The sequence below is a fragment of the Macrobrachium rosenbergii genome, chromosome 8 (assembly GCF_040412425.1).
Source record: "Macrobrachium rosenbergii isolate ZJJX-2024 chromosome 8, ASM4041242v1, whole genome shotgun sequence".
NCBI lineage: Eukaryota > Metazoa > Arthropoda > Malacostraca > Decapoda > Palaemonidae > Macrobrachium > Macrobrachium rosenbergii.
Genome location: NC_089748.1, coordinates 15,783,205 through 15,805,871, shown reverse-complemented (window position 1 = coordinate 15,805,871; position 22,667 = coordinate 15,783,205). Strand labels below are relative to the sequence as shown.

Genomic DNA, 22,667 nt, shown 5'->3' with positions numbered 1-22,667 from the left:
TATTGTTTTTCTCTCTGGGTGACATTGGTAAGCAACAGCCAACATTATGAATTCGTAACTTAATTCATCAATCATTCCATAATTCACGTAACAATTACTCGAGTATCTCCTAAATAAGCATCGAGAGTCCGCAACATAAAAACTGTTTGAATTAAGGGAACAACCACGATCACAGTAGACGATAGCTTTTAGTGAGACCCAACTTATATTTCTCAAATTATTTAAAGGTATGGCCATTAATTCAGTTTAGAGACAGTTTTTAACTGATTAATTTAAGGCCTTTGTAGTAATGTTATGACGCTTATCAAATATGGCCGTCAAAAGCACAAAAGGACGACATATTCTTTGGAAGCTTCAATTTTAAGTCAATGGCCTCTTTGGTGGGCTTCTTGTTCCATAATGAGCAGGGCTCATCTTCTGAATGATAATAGCAATATATCGTATCTGTTTTTGCCCCAATTCCTCCCAGGATAGGATCTGTGGATGCTAGGTGATGAGAGTGGGAAATTTATACGCGTACGCACGCGCGTGCGAGCGCATGTTAAACGCACCCATTTTGCATAACTTAAAATCAGCTGTTTTCAAGTTTGACAGCTCAAAGCCCCTGCCACGCCCACCTGTTATTTCATTAGTCTGTGATTTGATGAGAAATCCGGGATTCTCTCGATGCTGACAAGGATTAGGTTAAGATTTATTTAGTGGGCTGGCACTCTCTCTCTCTCTCTCTCTCTCTCTCTCTCTCTCTCTCTCTCTCTCTCTCTCTCTCTCTCACTTAGTTTGAAAGTTTTTGAATGTTGAAGTTATGGACAATTTTCAACACGAATGATAGGTAGTTTGTGACTTTTTTTTAATTTTTGATAGAAATTATGAACTCATTAAATGTCTTAATCTGTAAATTAGTTGGTTTTACTAGTAAATCGACGTAGGCTCCATACCGAATTAATTACTTTCTCAAAAGGACAGATAGTGGTCACTGCCATGCTGATTTGCTATATGGCCAAGGGTGATTACATAAGATTGGTATATCATTAATGACAGTGTATTCAGAGGCTTTCAAAAGGTACTGGTCTCTTGATTAAGTAACTTCGTTTGAAATTGTAAATACAGTAATGTTAGTTTCCATTAATTTGATAAATACTTTGAAATATGTTTGATATGAGAATACACTTGCATGGTTTGAGTTTAACTGGAAAAACGCTTAGATATAGGGTATGAGCTACGAAATTGATGGTGACAGAATTTTCATTAAGAGCTAGAGATACTGGCGTCTGAAATAATAACTTCATTTTTTTCAAGTACCCAACTCGTACGTGGCCTTATGTCCGTACATTTTTCGGCCAGACTTAGTCTGGGGGATTTAAGGAAATACTTTATGAGAATGTTAATGATTGGTCGAGTCAGTTATTTATCATTAATGTAGGTATGTGACTTTTCATCCCAGTGGGGCTAGTTTTAAACACAGCGAGACAGTGTAGAAACTCGCAGGTAGACCGTCTATTATAGTAGCACCAAAATATCAGCTGTATTTTCTGAAGGAAATGACACACTGCCTGCCATTCTATTAGAGTATGTCAATCGTGTGCAGACTCAGAACCATAAGATAAATTCAAGGTCGTATTTAATATCAGAAATTGGTAATAATAATAATTACTGTCAGTTCAGTAGACATTACTGAATGATAGTTAGACATTTTTCCTGTTCTGTCATGAAGAGAGAAATTTGAAACCAGTGATGGGGTGATCGTCAATAATACCCCGAATGGGGGTAGTGTCGTCAGTTTACCTTGTGCTGCGGTGCACTGTAGGCTTTACTTAAGGTTCTTTGCAGAGTCCCCTTTTATTCCTTTTACTGTACTTCCTTTCATATTCTTTCTTCCATCTTTCCACCCTCTCCTAACAATTGTTTCATAGTGCAGCTGTTCTGAGGTTTTCCTCTTGTTACACCTTTCAAACCTTTTTGCTCTCAATTTTCCTTTCTGCGCTGAATGACTTCATAGGTCCCAGTGCTTGACCTTCGGCCTAAATTGTAAATTCTATTCTATTCTGATAGATTGTTAATTATATGTAATGAATTAATATAGATTATTATTTTTTCTTTACAGACAAGTCTTCCCTTGAAAGCCTAAAAAGCATAGGCCTAAGACGGTTCACTTCAAGTCGCTTCAATATATCCATTAATTCGATTTGATACAAGTCAAGGTACCGAGATAAATCGGTCGAGTCATAAGGTACCCTCTCTCTCTCTCTCTCTCTCTCTCTCTCTCTCTCTCTCTCTCTCTCTCTCTCTCTCTCTCTCTCTCTCTCTCTCTCTCTCCTGTAAACCTGTCAGCCCAATCCCTTAGTAGAGAACTAAGATACATCTCTCAGTAAATTGAAAGTGTCAATTGGTCCAATATGGCGAGCTTATTGTTGATTTTTTAATATTAAACATTTTTTATTTTTTCGTAATAAATTAGAATTGCGAAATAAATCCTTATTTCCCTACAAATTTAGATTTACAAAAAAAAAATACTTACTGATAATTTTTAAAATTAGAATCGCGAAATTATTAGAGAGTCATAAATAGCAAAAGAATCAAGATGAGAGATATTTGAATCACTTAAATTTTTTCCCATTTTTATGAATTAAATTTCATGTTTTTTTTCTTTTAATCAATCAGGTTTGCTTAACTGAAACTGCCTGGCTTGTTATCAAAGCGACTTTATAGGTGTATCGAAACAACTGTAGAACCAGGGAGCAGGTACAGGGAACCAGGGGCCAGGAGACAGGGACTAGGAACCATGGAGCAGAAACCAGGAATCAGGAACCAGGAGACAGGAACTAGGAACCAGGAACTAAGAACTAGGAACCAAGAACTAGGAACCAGGAACCGTGAAGCAAGAACCTAGAACCAGGTACCAGGAACCATGGATCAGGAATCAGGGACCAGGAGACAGGAACTAGGAACAATGGAGCCAAAACCAGGAATCAGGAACTAGGAACCAGGGCCAGAACCAAGAACCATGGAGCAAGGATCTAGAACCAGGGACCAGGAATCATGGACTAGGAGACAGGTACTAGGAGCAATGGAGCAGAAACCAGGAATCAGGGACCAGGAACTAGGAACCAGGGCCAGAACCAGGAACCAAGAACTAGGAACCAGGAACCATGAAGCAAGGACCTGGAACCGGGTACCAGGAACAAGGACCAAGAACCAGAAACCAGGAACCGTGGACCAAGAACAAGGAACCGGGAACCAGGACCAGGACCAGGAACCAGAGACCAAGAACCAGAGATCAGGAACCAAGGACCAAGAACCAGGACCCAGAAAACGGAAACCAGGGACCAGGAACCGTGGACCAAGAACAAGGAACCAGGAACGAGGGACCAGGACCAGGAACCAGGGATCAAGAACCAGGAATCAGGAACCAGGGATCAAGAACCAAGAATCAGGAACCAAGGACCACGAACCAGGACCCAGGAAACGGGAACCAGGGACCGCAAACCACGAACCATGGACCAGGGACCAGGATCCACGAACCACGAACCATGGACCACGAACCACAGACCAGGAGCCACGAACCATGGACCAGGAGCTATGGACAAGGAACCAGGAACCATGGACCAAGAACCAAGGACCAGGGATCGAATGCCAGGAACCAGGAACCGTGGACCAGGAATCACAAACCATGGACCAGGGAACCACGAACCACAAACCACAAACCAGGAACCAGGATCCAAGGACCAGGAACCAGGTAACAGGAACCAGGAACCAGGAACCAGGAACTGGTGTCCAGGTGGAATGCTGCCCAACCCCCACGACGGGGCAGGATCAGCCATTGCAATCGGTGAGTTTATTTTTGTATTTGGTTAAATGATCTTTAGAAATAAGCTCACTAATCTGTCGAAAATTCAGGGGTTGATACGAGTGTAAATATATATATATTTAGTAAAAATATTCATGTCAATTTTGCAATAAAAACGCTGTAGTTACTGAAGGTTTTGTTTGTTTGTGTATATATATATATATATATATATATATATATATATATATATATATATATATATATATATATATATATATATATATATATATATATATATATATATATATATATATATATATATATATATATATATATTTCTTATTTAAAAGTAAGAACATTGGGATAAGAGTAGGTTAATAAGATTTGCTAAGGACTGAGGTCTAAATATTTTATTATATAAACGCGATTAGGGACTGAAATTGCATTCTTGAGGTATTTCTTATTGATTGTAAGACAGTCGGCTCCACTTAACATTTACACAGAACGATATTCTTATAAACCCCATTCCATTCACCCCTTAAGGGGATAGCACCGTCAGTGCACCTCACGTGGTGCACTGTAGGCATTACGTAAGGTTCTTTGCAGCACTCCTTCGGCCCCTAGCTGCAGCCCCTTTTCTTTCCTTTTATTATACCTCCGTTCATGTTCTCTTTCTTTCATCTTACTTTAACTTAATTAAATGCAACCTTTGCTCAACACGCGTCCTGTACTGTACTGTGCACCCAGCAAACCTGATTCTTCCACCAAAGGCAACAAGCATAGATAGATGTTTAAGTATTTGCCTCAGATATAAAACAGAGCTGAGTTCTAAAGAGGTTAAAGACAATTTTAACTAAATAGGTGGGGAAGGAAGGACCGAGAGTATTCCTGAGTTGTTGAAAAATGGGAGGAAGAAACTTGAATTTTCTAGAATGTTTTAGGAACGGTAGGAAAGAACTGGAACTTTCCTGAGTGGCACATGAAGAGGATGAAGGAACTGGAGATGTCCAGTGTGGTTTAGGAATGGAAGAAAGGAACTGGAAGTTTCCAGTTTGATTTGGGAATGAAAGGGAGGAAATGGAACTTTACAGTGTGACAGTGAAAAGGAGGAAGAACTGGAGCTATCCATCGCACTTGGGTACAAGTTTATCAATTCATTGCACAGACTTGCTGGGATATTTTTCGATTTTTTAAGCCTCAAAATACTGTACTTTACTAATACCCTTGTTTGGTAAGGGAGTGTATACTCAATATTTTCTTTTTACCCAATCAGTTTATCAGGTAATATCGGCATACAAACGAATATAATTAATTTTTTGTTCACTCGTCTAGTTTTCAGCAAAACAGAAGACAATGTTTCCATGATAAAGCCTAGAGATTGTGCAAGATAATTCACACACAACTGTTGCATACGTCCTCCAAGCTTTCATGGATACCTGGGAATAATTTATGCTACTTTTCATTATTTCAGCCAAATGTTGATTTTCTCAAAAGATTTCCTTAATACAAAATACGTTATAAAACTGAATATTTGATTTATGGGTCTAATGAATAATTTGGGAAAAATGAATGCAATAACTAGTTCTGTTGGGAACATCCAGAGGTCTGTGTTACTGATATGTACAATTCTTAGGAATCTAATTTCTTTCAAAGCCTTTTTTCAACCAACTGACATTCGAAGTAACAACATTTTGTGTAATACAACAATACAGTAATTGTATTACAAACCACGAATGATTAAACCTTTTTATAAGTGTAGCAAAATCTGAAGTGTTAAACAACACTGCATTAAAAAAAGTCATTTGCACAGTATTCTGTGTTGTAAAAGGGGTTAGTTTCTTTGACTTCCTAGCAATGAGGTGAGCTCTTACAAATGATATTCCAGGCTGCCTTTTCTGCGTGTAATCAATGTTCATAAGTTATCTGCCATTAACTGTATAAATTTAACAATATTGTTTGTACTACTGAGATTTTTTGCCCATTTTAACGTGTCACATTCCACACTAAACTGCATGAAGCCAGGATGTACGAAAAACCATTATTGCAACTCATTAGGGAAAGGTTTAAGCTTCTTCACTTCGTATTCAAGTAATTTTTGCTTTCTACAGAGATTTGTTTCCCTTGCAGGCTCATTGCTGCAGGGCTTTCTGGGTGAAATGAAAGCAAACTAAACGAATCGAAGTATTTTAATGGTATATAAAGCAGGCAGAAGATTATATACACCTCATGGGAATTTCTACAAATCAGGAACACTACAAACTTTTAAAAAATTTTTGGGAGAAGACAGCAGCCAAAATTACTGCTGCTGAAAAAGGAACAAGAACACAGATTATGAAGAAAATAAGTCAGGTGAAAGACAATTATTTCAAGAAATAATACAAATGAGTAACCTGTACAAGTCAGGTGTGACAGGCTGCAAGTGCTAAGTAAAAAATCTCTTCATTCTGATGCTGTCTTAAGCCAGGATCGTCCAGGAGATAAAAAAATTATTCTTTTAACATAAGTATTAGACAACTTACTTTCAAATAAAGAGATTATAAGTTTAAAGATATTGACTACTAAAACTATGATAGTACTGTAAAGTTTATAGTCACTAGCTAGTGTTGTTTTATCAGGGTCATAACAGTGCCTATTGACCAGCAAGTGTTAGTTTATCAGGGGTCATAACAGCGCCTGTTGACCAGCAAGTGTTAGTTAATCATGGTCATAACAGTGCCCATTGATCAGCAGCGAGTGTTATTTAACCAGTGTATAACAGTGCCTGCTGACCAGCAAGTGTTAGTTTATCAGGGTCATAACAGTGCCTACTGACCAGCATGTGTTAGTTTATCAGGGTCATAGTAGTGTCTATTGATCAGCATGTGCTTAGTTAACCAGGGTCATAACAGTGCCTGTTGGCCAGCATGTTAGTTAATCAGGGTCATAACAGTGCCTATTGATCAGTGTATGTTAGTTTCTCAGGGTCATAACAGTGCCTATTGACCAGCATGTGCTTAGTTAATCAGGGTCATAACAGTGCCTATTGACCAATAAGCGTTAGTTTATTACGGTCATAACAGTGCCTATCGACCAGCTAGTGTTAGTTTATCAGGGTCATAACAGCGCCTATTGACCAGCATGTGTTTAGTTAATCTGGGTCATAACAGCGCCTATTAGCCAGCAAGTGTTAGTTAATCAGGGTCATAAGAGTGCCTATTAACAGCGTGTGTTATTTAACCAGGGTCATGGCAGTGCTTACTGTCCAGCATGTGTTAGGTTATCAGGGTCATAACAGTGCCCACTGACCCAACGTCGAGTAGAGATCATCTTTGCTTCTTGTAATTTTTAAGTAGCAACTATATAAGTCTTTATCATAAGAAGTAGTTCACTGCTGTCCATGAGATATATTTTATTACCGAAACTTGCTGTTGGTTTAATATTTCAATATATATTTCCACGGTAATTTCATCTGAGTTTAATGTACATATCAGGTAGGTCAGTTTTATTTAGGATGTATATACTATTTTACATAAAAGTCATATCATCTAAATCTTAACTAATAAGCATTTACCTAGAGTTTTTGTATGTTCATTATCAGGTAACGTATAGCTCAGTATGTTTCAGGATCTGTAGTTGGCTTGCTAAGCTTCTAGTCACTTTAGTATCTGCTGTCAGTCAATTCATTATATGCCAGTTTATTTTCCTTTTGAATTCATCCATCAGCTTTTAGGCAGATCAGTGCCTTGGCATGCATGTATTGTTACTTAATTTTCTTATAAGTTTAACAATACAATTATGCGGTACCTCACTATACAACAAATACATTAGTCCTTTCTATGTAAGATTCATAAGTTAAATACTTCAGCGTATTGCAAGATAGTTTTATTTCAGTTTCTTCCTATATAGTTTAAAATGACTATCAGCTTCTTAATCTATTTTATGACGAACAGGTTTTTCATATGAATTCCTTCTTTGTTTGATATTAACTATCAGTTGTTCTGTACGTTTCAGAATACACAGTTTTGTTTTGACTTGAATACAGTATTAGTTTCTTGTCAGCCACGAGTAGTTTGGGGTGTCCGGATAGTGTATATAGTTAAATTTAATTTTCTTATTCGATATGAGCTACCTGGCATTTTTCAGGGTACATTTTTATTTTGCATAAGGTTCATGAGTTTAGTATTAGGCATAAAAAAAACATTGTTTCAGGATACATAGCCTATGTTTGATACAGTTATGTCTTGGAATATAAAATCTTCACAAAAATTTCTAAGCAGTTTTAACTTCATATACTAAGTAGATTAGTACATAACACGATACATAATTTTTAAGTGCAATATTCATTTGTTTAATATCAGATAAACGTGAATTCCATCTTAGCGTAGTATCAGCTGTTATTCATGGCTGCATTTTTACTATTTCATATAGAAAAAACACGTATTTTTAAGGATGACTTTTGCATCGACTTCCAGTTTAGATTTGCAGTATCCAGTAGGTCATTGTTCAATCCATACTTGCCCGGATACGAAATTCAAATCGGGTTAATAGTAGGTTATGCTTTTATTTTCAGTCTTTCTCCTAAATTTCATTCATATATGATCCGTAGCAAAAAAGTTCATCGTTTGGAGGGAATAGTTTTCACTGATTCCATGGAACATCTTCATGACAGCAGATATAGTTAGGAATAGTTGTGTGGAGCAAAACCTGTGAGGTATTAATTAACCTTTATAGAATAGGTAACATTTTTGGCAAAAGTACAAATGATTTTTGTAATTCATCTTTAATGAATCTTTATAGATATTCTTGAACTAGCTTCCTTCATAGTAGGGACTTGGAGTTCAGCTTCTTATAATCTATATAGCCTTAATCCATAGCTTGTTTCTTTGTTGATTTATATCAAGAGTTCCTTTAATAATTAATTTTGCAATAGTCTTGCACTATTGCAAAGTTACGAGTATGTAAGCGCTGGTGCGTGTACTTTAAAGCTTATGGGTTTTGAAAGGCTTTGTTTAACACAGGAGAGATATCTCAGGCTGAAACATTGAAACGCTTGCACTGTCAAGACAGGAGGTATTTCAGAATTTAGTGTTTATTAGTTTTATCTCAAACTTTATGGCATAAAGAACTTGTCATTCTTGTCAAGCGATTCAACGAATCTCTCTGGATTTTGTACAAAGCTTGCCATGACAATAATGCATTTTGCTTATCATTAAACATGCATCAATTAGAAGTTAATACTCTAACTACTGAAGAGTATCTTATCAGTAGCATCATTATCATGGCATCTCTGCATATTTCAAGACACTGGTTGCACGTGAAGGTTCCAGATTGAAAGTGTTACTTTCAGAGCAGTTTGGTATTGTTGTTAAATGTATTGTAGATGAATGATTTAATAAGTAACCCCAAATTCTTAGCCTTACTTTAAAGGGATTGTTGCACTTTTACCAATAGTATATTAGGTAAATGATTCAGTCATATTGAATGCCTTACTTAATAATATTTTTTTAAACTATATTCTAGGTAAATGAATCACAAAACTCAAATTCAGAGAGTTATTTTAAGTGAAGTTAGGTATTGTTAACGATGGTATCTTAAGTACATGAATAGGCAAAAGTGCTCCATCAAGGGATGTTGGAGAGGAATACTTTTGGCATGAGAATTATTAAGCATTCTCAGTTATAAGAAGGGTTTGTCTTACTGTTACAATAATAGATAGACTTTTTGAAAAAGATTAAAATCATCTTAGGAACTAGACAATAAAATTTTCATTAGAGCATTGAATGTTTACTAGACCTTTACTATGAAAGGGAAATTCATTTCTTAATGGACTTCCCAGAAATCAGGATAGCGGCTGTTTGGTTAACTGATATTATTACTTAGGGCTTATGTTTACATGTAGACATTCCTTAAGACTGACTCGCAGTGAAGCCATGTAAACTAGCAGCCATACAAAGTACAGGTTATTTCAGGCACTAAGGAAATTTCGAATAGTTGTCAAAAGTGAAATCTTGCCAGAAGAGTTCTGTCTCAGCTTAGGAACTAAAGCATTGTGGACAATGTAAGTTCCATGACAACAAGGTATATCTTGCTTGCTTTTAACTTCAACATAAATTGTTTGGGAAATTCGCGTTTATATTGTCTGAATGATAGGTTTTTGTAGATTTTAGAATAACGTGCTACAGTGTCTTGACATATGGAGGTTTTTTAGGTTAAGGTACTGTATAATATTTTCTTTTTTGTGTGTGTGTTTATATGTTTCTACAATTCCCATTGAATTCAAGTAATTTTATCAGTTAACTGTTATTGCTAAAGATTCAACTTTAAAATTTCAGTTACGAATAATGGAAAAATTACTGCAATACCAAATTGTATCGATTTAAAATTTGAATAATGGGAAAATTATTACAATACCAGATTGTATTGATTTAATTGTATGTACAAGGAATTCTGAATTTTAGCTTTTTTATCAGTTTTCATCAAATCTTAGCCTTAAAGGTAATTATTGCCTTTGTTATTTCTCAGCACAACAGCAAATCAAGAAAATGATATCAGTGTACAATGTCTCCTTAGTTATGGCACACCATGTGAACATTGCTGTCTAGGTTAGGTAAACTTTGAATTTGGAGGCTCAGAGCTATAAAGTTTTCCCTAGTGGCCAACGTTTGCAGAACCATGAAGTACCAATATATTTTGCAAAGTTATTAGCTACAGAAACAGGATAAATTTGTAAAATCATGTGAATAACAAAGATATTGTTCTTACTTCCTCTCAACTTTCCATTCTGTTCTCTTCATATGAACTTAAATTCCTACACTACACATTCAAAGGCATTTCTTCAGTCCCCTGTTAAATCTGTTAAATAGAAAGTCTTTCCATATTTACAAAACAACTTGCAGGCTCCAGAGTTGCACTCTGTTTCGCACAGTAGAAGCAGTTCTGATCACCTGAACACTTGGGAGCAAGAACTCTGTACTCTTCTTGTTATAATGAAGTCCACATGCTTTTGTTTTACGATTCTCTCTCTCTCTCTCTCTCTCTCTCTCTCTCTCTCTCTCTCTCTCTCTCTCTCTCTCTCTCTCTCTCTCTCTCTTTGTTTTTGCTGAAGCTACTCTACATATTTTCTGTCATGTCAGAGTTATCTGAAGAATCATTGCATAGTTTACCTAAGCTGCCTTGTACGCCTCACAAGTTTTAAAGCATCATTCTGTACTGGAGGATTCTATGGACATTTGACTTGTTTTACTGAACACTAATATACACACACACACACTTATATGCTCATACTCATGCACACACAAACCGAGGTGTTTTTGCCCTAGCTTCCAGACAAAGGAATCAAGTACCTCACTCTTACTATTTTCACATTTACACTCTTACTAGAAACACACTTAAACTACACACCAAGGAGTTTCTGCCGTTGCTTAACCAACCATTTTCACTCTAAAATTCCTACTCTAAACACGCACTTATAAGTATTCATTTGTACATGATAATAAACATTTGAATCATAGATTGGTAGAGTATGAAACTCATGTAAATCTCTGGATATAGAGATTCTTTTGTCACTATATTCTGAAGTTGATTCCAGAGTTTTTTGTCGTAAATTTGGAGTAGGTCATGGTTTGTAATGTGGTTAAGTTTTTCTCCTTGAGTTAATATTTGAGAAAGGAGGTTTTTTTTAGTACTGTACACGAAGTGAGAACTGGAGCAGTGCCTGTAAAAAAAACTGTAAACCTGAACAGTTTAAGGAAAACTAAGAAATTGCTGTTCATAATGAAGGAATGTAAGTTGGAGTACAGAAGTCCTCATTTATATATTTTTATATATGTATGTAAATTTATATGCTGTGAAATTATAAAACTGGAAATGAAAATAAAGGACTCCTTGGGGTCAGCATTTCATTGCCCCGGAGGGGGGAATGCCCCCAGCAGGAGGTACACAGCCAGTCGGTTACCAGCTTTGAAGTCGACCTGAAGGGCTTAAGTTTTCTAAGCTGACAGCTGATTGGCCGAGATGGGAAAAAGCCTTATAAATACTTCTTCTGTGTTTTCCCAAATGTCTTGCAGTTTTCTGTCTCTAGGGAGAACTGTTAGACCTTTTCAAATGTCGAAGAATTATGTTATACAGAAAGTCCAAGGTGGGTGTAATAGGTTGCTAATGAGACAATTCTTGTCTTACGAATGTTCTTATGACTGTATTTGTGCATAAGCAAATGGTTGCTTGGCATGTAGTCTTGATATGGTGTATTGAGCCTGTAGACTTTTGTACCAAACGATGTGTAATGGCCAAAAAAATCGCTCTTTCATTTTTCTCTGGATAACTTGTAAGAAAATCTACGACATTCAGACATTTTGACGTTATGTTTTCTGCTTTTTTTGAGATTACAAGAAGGATTTTCTCTCGCGTCTTGTTACATAACCTGAGTCTTGTATTAAATATCGTAGAAAACGAGGAACGTTAAGTAACAGACTTGTGGTTAAGATGTATATATATTTTCGAACGTATTAATCATTGCATGGTTGGCTTTGCAGATGACAGAAGTCTTCCCTTGGTGCTGTGTGTATAAATTTGCCTGTAAACATTTGTGGATAGGGATATTTGATCTGTTTTCAAAAGTACTTATATATGAAACTGACTCAGTTTTTATGGATAATTGGCTAAAATTGCAAAAGTGCTTTATATGCATGACTTCAAAATCTTAGATTATTATCTAAGGAAAGTTCCATTCTGAGGAAATTTTTATCCTGAATTGTCACATTTTGGTTATGATTTAATTATTGGATTCTTTTATTTCAAATATACCATTGCCTGGCCTAATTTATGTCAATTTGGTGATGTACTGTGGAAAATTCTAACTTGCAGAACATCATTTACCTGAATCAGAGAATTTATTTTCTTGGGAAGAATTTGCCATAGTTGCTGACAAAAGATTCAATTAATTGTGTCGCATGCTGGTTTGCTTAATAGTAGTTTACATGGAAATGTTTCATAAGTTTATTTCCAAGTATTGAATATCATTTATATCCTACAAGACGTCAACACTTCTAACGGAAGTTTGTCAGAACACTTGGAAAGTTAAAAGTTATCCTTTTTGGTCACGTTTACAGTAAAACTTTTAATTACATTTCGGACGCATGCCGTCGTTTCAAAAGGGGGTACCAGCTTGGGGCTTAAATACCTTCACGTCTTAAGCTTGACATTACATTCGTGTCATTGACATAAAGAACGGCTAAATACCACAGTGGCCGGTTTTAGAAGTATGTGTGAGAAACCTTTCAAAGTTCATAACATCGTCAGTTAGACAAACCTGGGTGTGTGTGTTAATCTTGCAGGAATGTTTATCTAAGTCTTTGGCCTAAACTGGACAAAAACCAGACTATTTAACCAGGGTTTTAACGCGGTTAATGTGTAATAATGAGGCTTTTGATAGATTGGAAAGGTTATATCACTAAATACCCTATCAAAAGGCTTGCTGAGATTTTGAGGCTGTGAAATGTCATAGGCACGTTTAGAACAAATGTCTTCTTGTCCTTTTTCTAGAAGAGGAAACTGTTTCTCATTTTTAATTTTTATAGAAAGTAATCCCATGAAAAGTTTGGTTAAGATTTAGACGAATCAGACGCATTAGAGAAGCTAGTTGTCATTTCCTTACAGAGACTGCAGCACATTTTAATGCAAATTTTTGAAATGTTTACGTCAGTTTATGATGGTTAAGTTCCTTCAGGTCCTGAGAGTTTTCGTCATAAGGTGTTTAGACAGAGAAAGTGTTGTATAGGTTTACTGAGTTTTGTGTTTGCTTTCAGAACTAGAGATGCATATCCCTGATGTGAGGTTTACACAGCTTTGTGGCGGCTTTCAGAACTTTAGATGCATGTCCCTGATGTGAGGTTTGTAGAGTTTTGTGGTGGCTTTCAGAACTGGAGACCCATATCCCTAATGTGAGGTTTACAGAGCTTTGCGAGGTTTACAGGACTTCGTGCTGGCTCTCAGAACTGGAGATGCATATCCCTGATGTGAGGTTTACAGAGCTTTGTGCTGGCTCTCAGAACTGGAGATGCATGTCCCTGATGTGATGTTTACAGTGTTTTGTATTGTCTCTCAGAACTGGAGATGCATGTCCCTGGTGTGAGGTTTACAGGACTTCGTGCTGGCTCTCAGAACTGGAGATGCATATCTCTGAGGTTTGAGGCTGGCTCTCAGAACTGGAGATGCATATCCCTGATGTGAGGTTTACAGAGCTTTGTGCTGGCTCTCAGAACTGGAGATGCATATCCCTGATGTGGGGTTTACAGAGCTTTATGAGGTTTACAGAGCTTCGTGCTGGCTCTCAGAACTGGAGATGCATATCCCTGATGTGAGGTTTACAGAGCTTTGTGCTGGCTCTCAGAACTGGAGATGCATATCCCTGATGTGAGGTTTACAGAGCTTTTGCTGGCTCTCAGAACTGGAGATGTATATCACTGATGTGAGGTTTACAGAGCTTTGTGTAGGCTCTCAGATCTGGAGGTGCGTGTCCCTGATATGAGGTTTACAGAGCTTTGTGTAGGCTCTCAGAACTGGAGTTGCGTGTCCCTGATGTAAGGTTTACAGAGCTCTGTGTTGGCTCTCAGAACTGGAGATGCATATCCCTGATGTGAGGTTTACCGAGCTTTGTGCTGGCACTCAGAACTAGAGGTGCATGTCCCTGAATTGAGGTTTACAGAGCTTTGTGCTGGCTCTCAAAACTGGAGATGCACGTCCCTGATGTGAGTTTGACAGAGCTTTGTGTTGGCTCTCAGAACTGGAGATGCTTGTCCCTGATGTGAGGTTTACAGAGCTTTGTTCTGGCTCTCAGAACAGGAGATGCATATCCCTGATGTTAGGTGCCTAAGTAAAGGTGGTATAGTATTATATAGGCCACTTTGTTGCTGAGAGAATACGTGATTAGAGACTTGATTTTATTACTTCAGAATTTGTCTAGGCAGGTCTTCCTGAATCATGGCACCTTTTAGAAATCACTAGAATGTCAACTGATTTTACAGTTGATATACCTGATGTTGGGTAACTTAAGACACTGGTTATGATGTGGGTTAGAAAGTTCCTGGTTTTATCAAAGATGATGCACTTACCTTTCTGGGATGTCAGTGGAACTGCATAGGTTTTCCGAGCGTAGATATGGTGGTAATTCAAGAAGCCTACTGATATGTAGTTTAGAACTGGAATAAATAAGTCCTGATTTTTATGATGCTGATTTGCGGCTAACTCAAGTCCTTGTTCGTGATGCCTTGGGATTCAGAAATGTTATTCCATTATTGTAAAGGTTTTGAAATGTAAGACAGATCGAAGTTTGGTGTTTTAAAGTAATGCCGAGAATTAGTTTGGTTAATGTTAAGAGTTGTACTGAGATTTATTTTTCAGTTTGTAAGAGTAGATATTGGTGTACAGGAAGGTGCATCATCATGTAGAACTTTTTAAAAAATGGGTTATGAAATACAGAATTAGTTTGGGATGCTGGTGTTGAACATTTGTCATATTTCATTTATGACATAATTAAGAAAATACAGTTTCTTAGTAAATCTAGGACTGATTCATATATATCTCTGTTGCACATGAAAGGAATCCCTATTTGAAATCTCAGTTTTTCAACCCAGATGCGAACGTCATCAGTAAATACCTGTGTAGTGTTTTAAAGACAGTGCGTCAGCATTCCGCATGCGTCTGCATAGACTCAGCGTTTCTTTTTGATCAGAGTTGAAGGCAAAAGTCACGTAGGCGTGAGAAGTCCTTGGAACGAGGTCATGTGTTTGTTCGTGTGTGTGTGAATCGTAGTCTTGCTATGTAAAAGTATGAAAGCTTTTAGCTAGAGGTCGACATGGGAAGCCATCCTGTTTAGACCATTGTAAATAAAGTCTTTTTATACAAAATACAAGAAAAACCACTTGGAGTTTGTCTGAATCCTACAGAAGATTGGTATGATCTCAAACAACAGTCTTATTGCACAGCCATGAAGAATTGTGAAGATGCAACAACTCTCTGACTGCGTTCTAAACACGGTCTTTATTACCAATCAAATAGGAATATTCTGGCGGAATATCCTATGATACATTTAGATAATGTTTGTGATAACCTGGAATTTTAATGACATTTGAGTTCAGTCTTCAGGCCTTGCTTGTGATAATCCGGGAATGTCTTTTTTAGTGTTCGATGATAGAATCAGGATTCATCATCATTAGTATCATCTGAATACGTGATGCACAGTTTTAAGCACAGGATAGGTTTGCTGGTGTTTGAAACGAATCCAGGATTCAGGAAAAATACTGGTTCAAGATCAGTCAGGTTTCAGGAAGATTCCCCCCTCCCCCCCGGCCCCCGCCCCCTGGCAGATTTTAGTTAAAGAGTCTCTTGGTTTATGATAGTTTTGGTTTTATAAAGTCTTTTAGTCTGTGATAATTTCACGCTTCACTGTCTGGAGTTTCGGGAAGTTTGCTGTGGCACTTTGTGATACTGTACTTTCACTTTTAGAAATCAATTTATCTTTGAATCTTAGTCTTAGGAAGTTTGATTCTCCATGCTACTGTGCTTTCAGAAAGTCTGCTTTTGATATTTTTGCATTCAGGAAGTTCCTTGGTTTGTAATACCTTTGGGTTTAGATTTTATATTATTTTGAGATATTCTCTCTAAAGTAATTCTGGTAGTTTATGCCATATTTGTATTTAAACTGTCTGTGTGTTGCTTGTACTTTCATGTAGTCTGTTAGTCTGTGGCTGTTTTGCCTTCAGGAAGTCTGTTAACTTTAATGGTTGTGCCTTCACAGAACCTGTTAACTTTAATACTATAACTTTCAAGATGTTTATATTTGTGGGCCTTTGCCTGAAGAGTCTGTTAAAAAGTTTGCTAATAGGTCTGTTACTTTGTAAGTTTTGCTGGTAATCTGTTAGTTATATTACCTGATCATTCTTAGAAGTCTTGCTAGTTTGTATTTTTTGATGTAGAAAGTCTGTTACTTTGGAATTTTGGGGGGCTAGAAAATGTAGTAGTTCGTGATCTGCGGGGGTTGGGCAAGGAAGTCTGTTAGGGAGTTTGTTTTGGCTGTGAAGTCTGCTATTTTGTGTGTGTTTTTTCATAGAAGTCTGTTAGTTTGCTGTTTTCTCTGCCAAGAAGTAAGTATTCTTGTTTGGGAGAGTTTTTGATTAGAATACCTTTTAGTTTTAGAGCTCCTTCTAGGCTTCAGGAGTCAATTGCTTAAAATGCCTTTATATTTCGTAAATTTTATGCTCAGGAAGTTTTGCCCCAAAAGTGGGTAATTTCAAAAGAGTTTTTTTTTCTCATTTTGTGCTTGGAAAGGTCGTCTGTTTGAGAGAGTTTTTTCCAAAAATTTGTATCTTTGGAGGAGAGTGTTAGTTTTACTTTAAAATTTTTATTAGGGAGGTTTTTCCCCGGAAAATGTGTTTAAATGGACGTGATTTTTGTCCATTGTGATAGTTCTTGAAAGTCTTTTTCGCCTGGAAAGTGTTATCAACTCCGAGGTTGTTTTCACCCAGGAAGTGTTATTTAAAGTGAGTTTTTTTGGGGGGGAAGAAAGTTTTGTTGATTCAAGGGAGATTTTTGTTCTGACTGGAAATGATTAGATAGTGATTTTTTGGGTTTGAAAGTATGTTGGTTTGCAAGTTTTCTATACAGTATACCAATTTAACTTTTTTTTTCTTGTTCAGGAAGTCTTTGAACACGTTTCTTTTTGTAATGAGTTTTCATTTTGCCTGTTAGTGTGGATGAAATTTTTTCCACAGAAAATGGAGTTCATTTGTTTGAAAAGTTTGTCAGTGTGGGAGCCAGAGTTGATTTTGGCCAGGAAGCGGAGACTTTCTACCTAAAAAGTTAGTTTGTGCTCATTTCACTTGACAGTGCTTGTTCATCAGTTTTCTGCCCATAGGAGTCTTTCTTTATCTATCTAGAGTGTGCTTTTATATAAAAAGTCAGTTCGATTGAGATTTTTGTCTACAAAATGTGTCAGTTAGATTTCTTTTACCTAGAAAGTGTACTTTTTTTAGGACCATATGGTATGTCACCTCCGGTGTTTTTTTTTTTTTTTTGTCCAATGAAAATCTCAAGAATAGAGGTTCAGTATTCTCTTAAAGAATTAGGTTATAAAGATGAATACTGTGTCAAGAAAAAGATAAAAGGTAAAGATTTAGTGTGTCCTAAAAGCTGACAAAAAAAGTTAAGTTTACTGAAGTTTTTCCTAACCAGTATTTATTCTTTGGTTGTGATTGTTGCAACGATACACCCTGTCCTATTGGTCCATATGAAAAGGTAATGTCCATTATTCTGTAGCCCTGTACTGACAGTCATTTTAACATATTCATTTGCCATATCAAATAGCAGTTTTCATTTTTAGCCAATTTTTAGTCACGTGGCCCAATTCTGATCAGCATGGCAAAAAGGAATTTTTATTGTCAATAATTTGATGAGTAATATGAAACTATTTTTCTTAATCTTCAGTCCTGTTCTGATGATCAGTAAAAAACTGCTTTTCAAAGTCTTGTTAAAACTGGAGCAGAAAGATTTGAGATGACATCCGAACTTCAAACAGCCGAAGGAATGTTCCGATTTGCAGCTAGACATTTCTCCATAATGACCTGGCAATGGAATGGATTTTTGTAAGAACCTAAACTGGCCTGGTGGTCCACGTGCACAGTGAAGGTTGACGTTAGTCCGACCTGCTGTCCTGCTGGGGGAGGAAGAACGGGGCAGGAGGACATTAGCTTTGCACGTCTCTGACCATTTACCTGACTCAATCACTTACATTGAATGGTGTCATTAGGCCTATAAGACGAGTTTGTGGTTTTTTGGGAGGGGGGAGTGCCTCAAGGCACACTTGTTCCACCTGAAGGGGTTTGGGTCACTGTCTGCTTTTGGAGAGACTGTATGTGGCTTGGTGTAATTAATTGCTTTTGTTGTAACAAAAAGACTGGAGAATGACTTGTAATTTTAAGTAAAATAAAGTTAATTAGATTTTCTTTAGTTTATTTGTACCAAATTCGTAAATTTAGCTCTGAATAACGAAGCATTTTGGTGCATGTTAGAGTAACAGGCTAAACCTAAAAAATACAGTTGAAATAACTTTCGTCTGCGAAAATTTTATTTAAAGATGTAAAGTAAGCACATTAACAGAATACGAAAATGCAGCCAACAAATTATTTTGAAGATAGATTGCAACTAATCAGCAAGAAATGCTGTCTAAATACAGTACATAAGCAAAATTATTTAATGTGTACATTTCTATAGTAAATAAATTCCCTCTAATCGTGTAACTTGGCGTCTTTCAAGTTATAATTAAACACATTGCATCATCAAATTCACATAGAAAAAGTTAGTCAAGCAAAGGTGTTTGAAGGAACGAAATCTAATGATAAAATTAAGTGAAAATGGATCATTTCAATATTAAAAGTTTCAACTAAAGGGAACTAACTTGAAAAATAGTCAAGGAACCTGAAGTCACTCATAGGGCACTTCTACATTGGATGGGGTGTCACAGGAGCCTATTTTTCGAGATATTTCAGCACTTTCCCGTCAAATCTTGATGTCAAAATGGCAATGTTTGTGTCAAATTTAAGTCTCTCATGTTTAAAATTATGATTAGACCAATTTTGCCGCCATTATTGAAATTTTGATATCAAATTTGACGTCAGAGTGTCAGAGAACAGTTTGTGTGAGACCTTTAAGAATTCTAAGTTATTTTAGTCAAATCCGTATTAAAGAAAATTGAGTCAGTTTTATATATAAATACACATGATAATGGAGATAAAATAGCCGTATCAATTAATATTTACAAGTAAAATTATCTGCTCAGCTTTCAAAGTCAAGAATTCTGTTAGGTACAGAGTCAATGTCAGATGGCTAAGACGTTCGAGGTATATTTCTTTTCGTTACCGTCTTTTGCTTAGATGTTCCTTGTTTTCTATGAGGGTTGTCTATGACTCATTTTCTAGTCAAGAACACGTTAGAGGAACTCTTTCGATTTCGAAATCTCAAAGAAAACGGAAAGCAGAATGCCCAGTAGATTTCTTCCAAGTTATCCACAGAGGAACTGGACTTGGGAGAATTTTAGCCTTTATGCTTCGAGACGTAATTCTGGCGGTAAAAGTCTACGGATTTGACACCCCGTGTTTCATTAGACCCTACAGGTCAAGCAAGCATTTGCCTAGGTACGAAAACAGGCCCTTCAGAGCAAAAGTAAGCTAAGGCTTGTCTCGTTAGTAACTTGACCACGCCCTTCTTGGGAGACTCTGTCCTTACGTTTTCTTTTGACATTTGAAAGGGTCTATACAACGCAGAAAACTGGAGGACATTTGGGAAAACTTAAGTATTTATGAGGCTTTTTCCCATCTCGGCCAATCAGCTGTCAGCTTAGAAAACTTACGCTCTTTAGGTCGGCTTCAAAGTTGGTACCCGACTGGCTGTATACATCCTGCTGGGGGCATTCCTCCCTTCGGGGCATTGCAGTGCTGGCTCCAAGGAGAAAAAAAAATATTTTTTTTATCATTATCACGAGTACCCTCCCCTACCTTTGAAATTATTTCTTGGATTTCAATAAAAGACTGTCCGGTTATGTGACAGTTTTTATTTCCTCTCTATATTCTACATAGTTTTCTACATTACGTCATCAACTATGACGTCACAACCTTACTATGCATGGCTTATGTAAATGGAATATCACAACCTAACATTGAGAATTGGAATGACGTCACAACTTGATTCCCATACATGGCTTTAGTGAATGGAATAATGACATCAAAACCAATACGTCACAACTTTGACTATATTTTCTGAATTGAATGACGTCACAACCTTGACTACAAATTTTGTGAACGGAATAATGTCAAATATATTCATTCACGACCACCTACAGGGGCCAGTTCTCGACATTATTTAGCAGTACTTCTACGCTAGCCTTATTCTCTAACCATTCTAATGGACTATTTCCCATCGATAATCTTGAGTTTTATGGGATAGTCCTTATCAGTTTTTTACCTATATTAGTAAGTTCAAATTTCTTAAAAATTTACTTAGGTCTAGTCTATTGCCTAAATCTGGTACAATCAAATATTTGATTTTAGCCTCAACAGAAATTTTTAGCTTTTCTAAGCAATGTTGAGTTTAATTTTTAAAAATCCATTCAAAAAGTCATTGTGACTTTGTTACGGCTTATGGCTTATCTTTAAGTCTGAGCCTGGCATTAGTTGTGTGTGTGAGAGAGAGAGAGAGAGAGAGAGAGAGAGAGAGAGAGAGAGAGAGAGAGAGAGAGAGAGAGAGAGAGAGAGAGAGAGGGTGTGTTTTACCACCCTACAATGAAACATTACAAGAGTGAGTGGGTGTTTTAACACAACAGATTGCAATATTGTATGAGAGAGAGAGAGAGAGAGAGAGAGAGAGAGAGAGAGAGAGAGAGAGAGAGAGAGAGAGAGAGAGAGAGTGTGTTTTACCACCCTACAATGAAACATTACAAGAGTGAGTGGGTGTTTTAACACAACAGATTGCACAGTTTATTGTATGAGAGAGAGAGAGAGAGAGAGAGAGAGAGAGAGAGAGAGAGAGAGAGAGAGAGAGAGAGATTTTTAACCACACTGAAATATTACTAGAAATATTAGTAAAAGAGAAAGAGAGAGAGATAGTGTTTTACCACACTTTGAAATATTACGAGAAATATGAGAGAGAGAGAGAGAGAGAGAGAGAGAGAGAGAGAGAAGTTTACCAGAGAGAGAGAGAGAGAGAGTTTACCAGACTACAAGGAAAGTTTGAGACGATTTTGAGAGAGAGAGAGAGAGAGAGAGAGAGAGAGAGAGAGAGAGAGAGAGAGAGAGAGAGAGAGAGAGAGAGAGAGAGAGAGAGGTTTAAAAAAACACAAAAAAAAAAAAAAAAACTGAAACTCCTTAAAACAAAACTAGCAATACGCTTGACACAAATCATCCCAATCTCTTTTTCGTATTCCATACGAACTCATTCTGCCTTTTCAAACATTCTCAGAAAAGACCAAAAAATGTGACTCAGAAATTGCAGTTACTTAGTGATATGTGCTTACATTCGATAGAGTGTAAATGATAATTATAGGAAAGGGCTCATCTTACAGTTTTATCTAGTATTTTGGCCAATCACGCCCTTTACTTTTATACCAACATAACCTTCAATAACTTTATATGTTTGGTTAAAACAAAACTACCCAAGGAAGTGTTAGCCATGATATTTACCCCAGTTAAATTTGCACTGCAGTTGATAAATTCAATTTTCCATTATAAACATTATTTTAAATATTTATATGAAATGGCCCCTATTGCTAGAAAGACTTCACAAAGACAATTTTCAGTCTCGTTCTGTGAGAGGAAAATCAACAATAGACAATCTTCATAAGGAAGTATCTACGTGAAAGTATCAATCAAAAAGAGAAGGTCTCATTACAAATGTTTTTTTCTAACTCTTTATACGAAATGACCCCCTAGTGCTAGCAAGACTTCAGATACAAATGTCAGTCTGGTTTTGCAAAACGAAAATCAGCAATACAGCATCTTTATACAGAGGCATTTACATGCAAGTACCAAGCAACTAAGGACTTTTTATATATGTTCAGGGACCTAAGAGGGTATCTGACTGTTTTCAGAAACCCAAAGGGTACTGGCCTCTTTGTACAGTCGAGGGCACTACAGAATAACATAGAAACTTCATGAAAGGCTGTATTATTATTATTATTATTATTATTATTATTATTATTATTATTATTATTATTATTATTATTATTATTATTATTATTATTATTATTATTATTATTATTATTATTATTATTATTATTATTATTAAAAGATGTCCCCTATTCATATGGAACAAGCCCACTGACTTGAAATTCAAGCTTCCACAGAATAGGGTGTTCATTTGA

The 22,667-nt window shown here is 36.6% G+C and overlaps 1 protein-coding gene across 1 annotated transcript; it reads left to right on the top strand.

Annotated features, from left to right (window-relative positions):
• Nucleotides 1–3,001: 3,001 nt before the first annotated feature.
• Nucleotides 3,002–13,538, top strand: LOC136841063 (golgin subfamily A member 6-like protein 25). Its single transcript, XM_067108118.1, has 2 exons — nucleotides 3,002–3,826; nucleotides 13,464–13,538. The coding sequence occupies exons 1-2, from the start codon at nucleotides 3,002–3,004 to the stop codon at nucleotides 13,536–13,538; spliced, it is 900 nt and encodes a 299-aa protein (XP_066964219.1).
• Nucleotides 13,539–22,667: the final 9,129 nt, after the last annotated feature.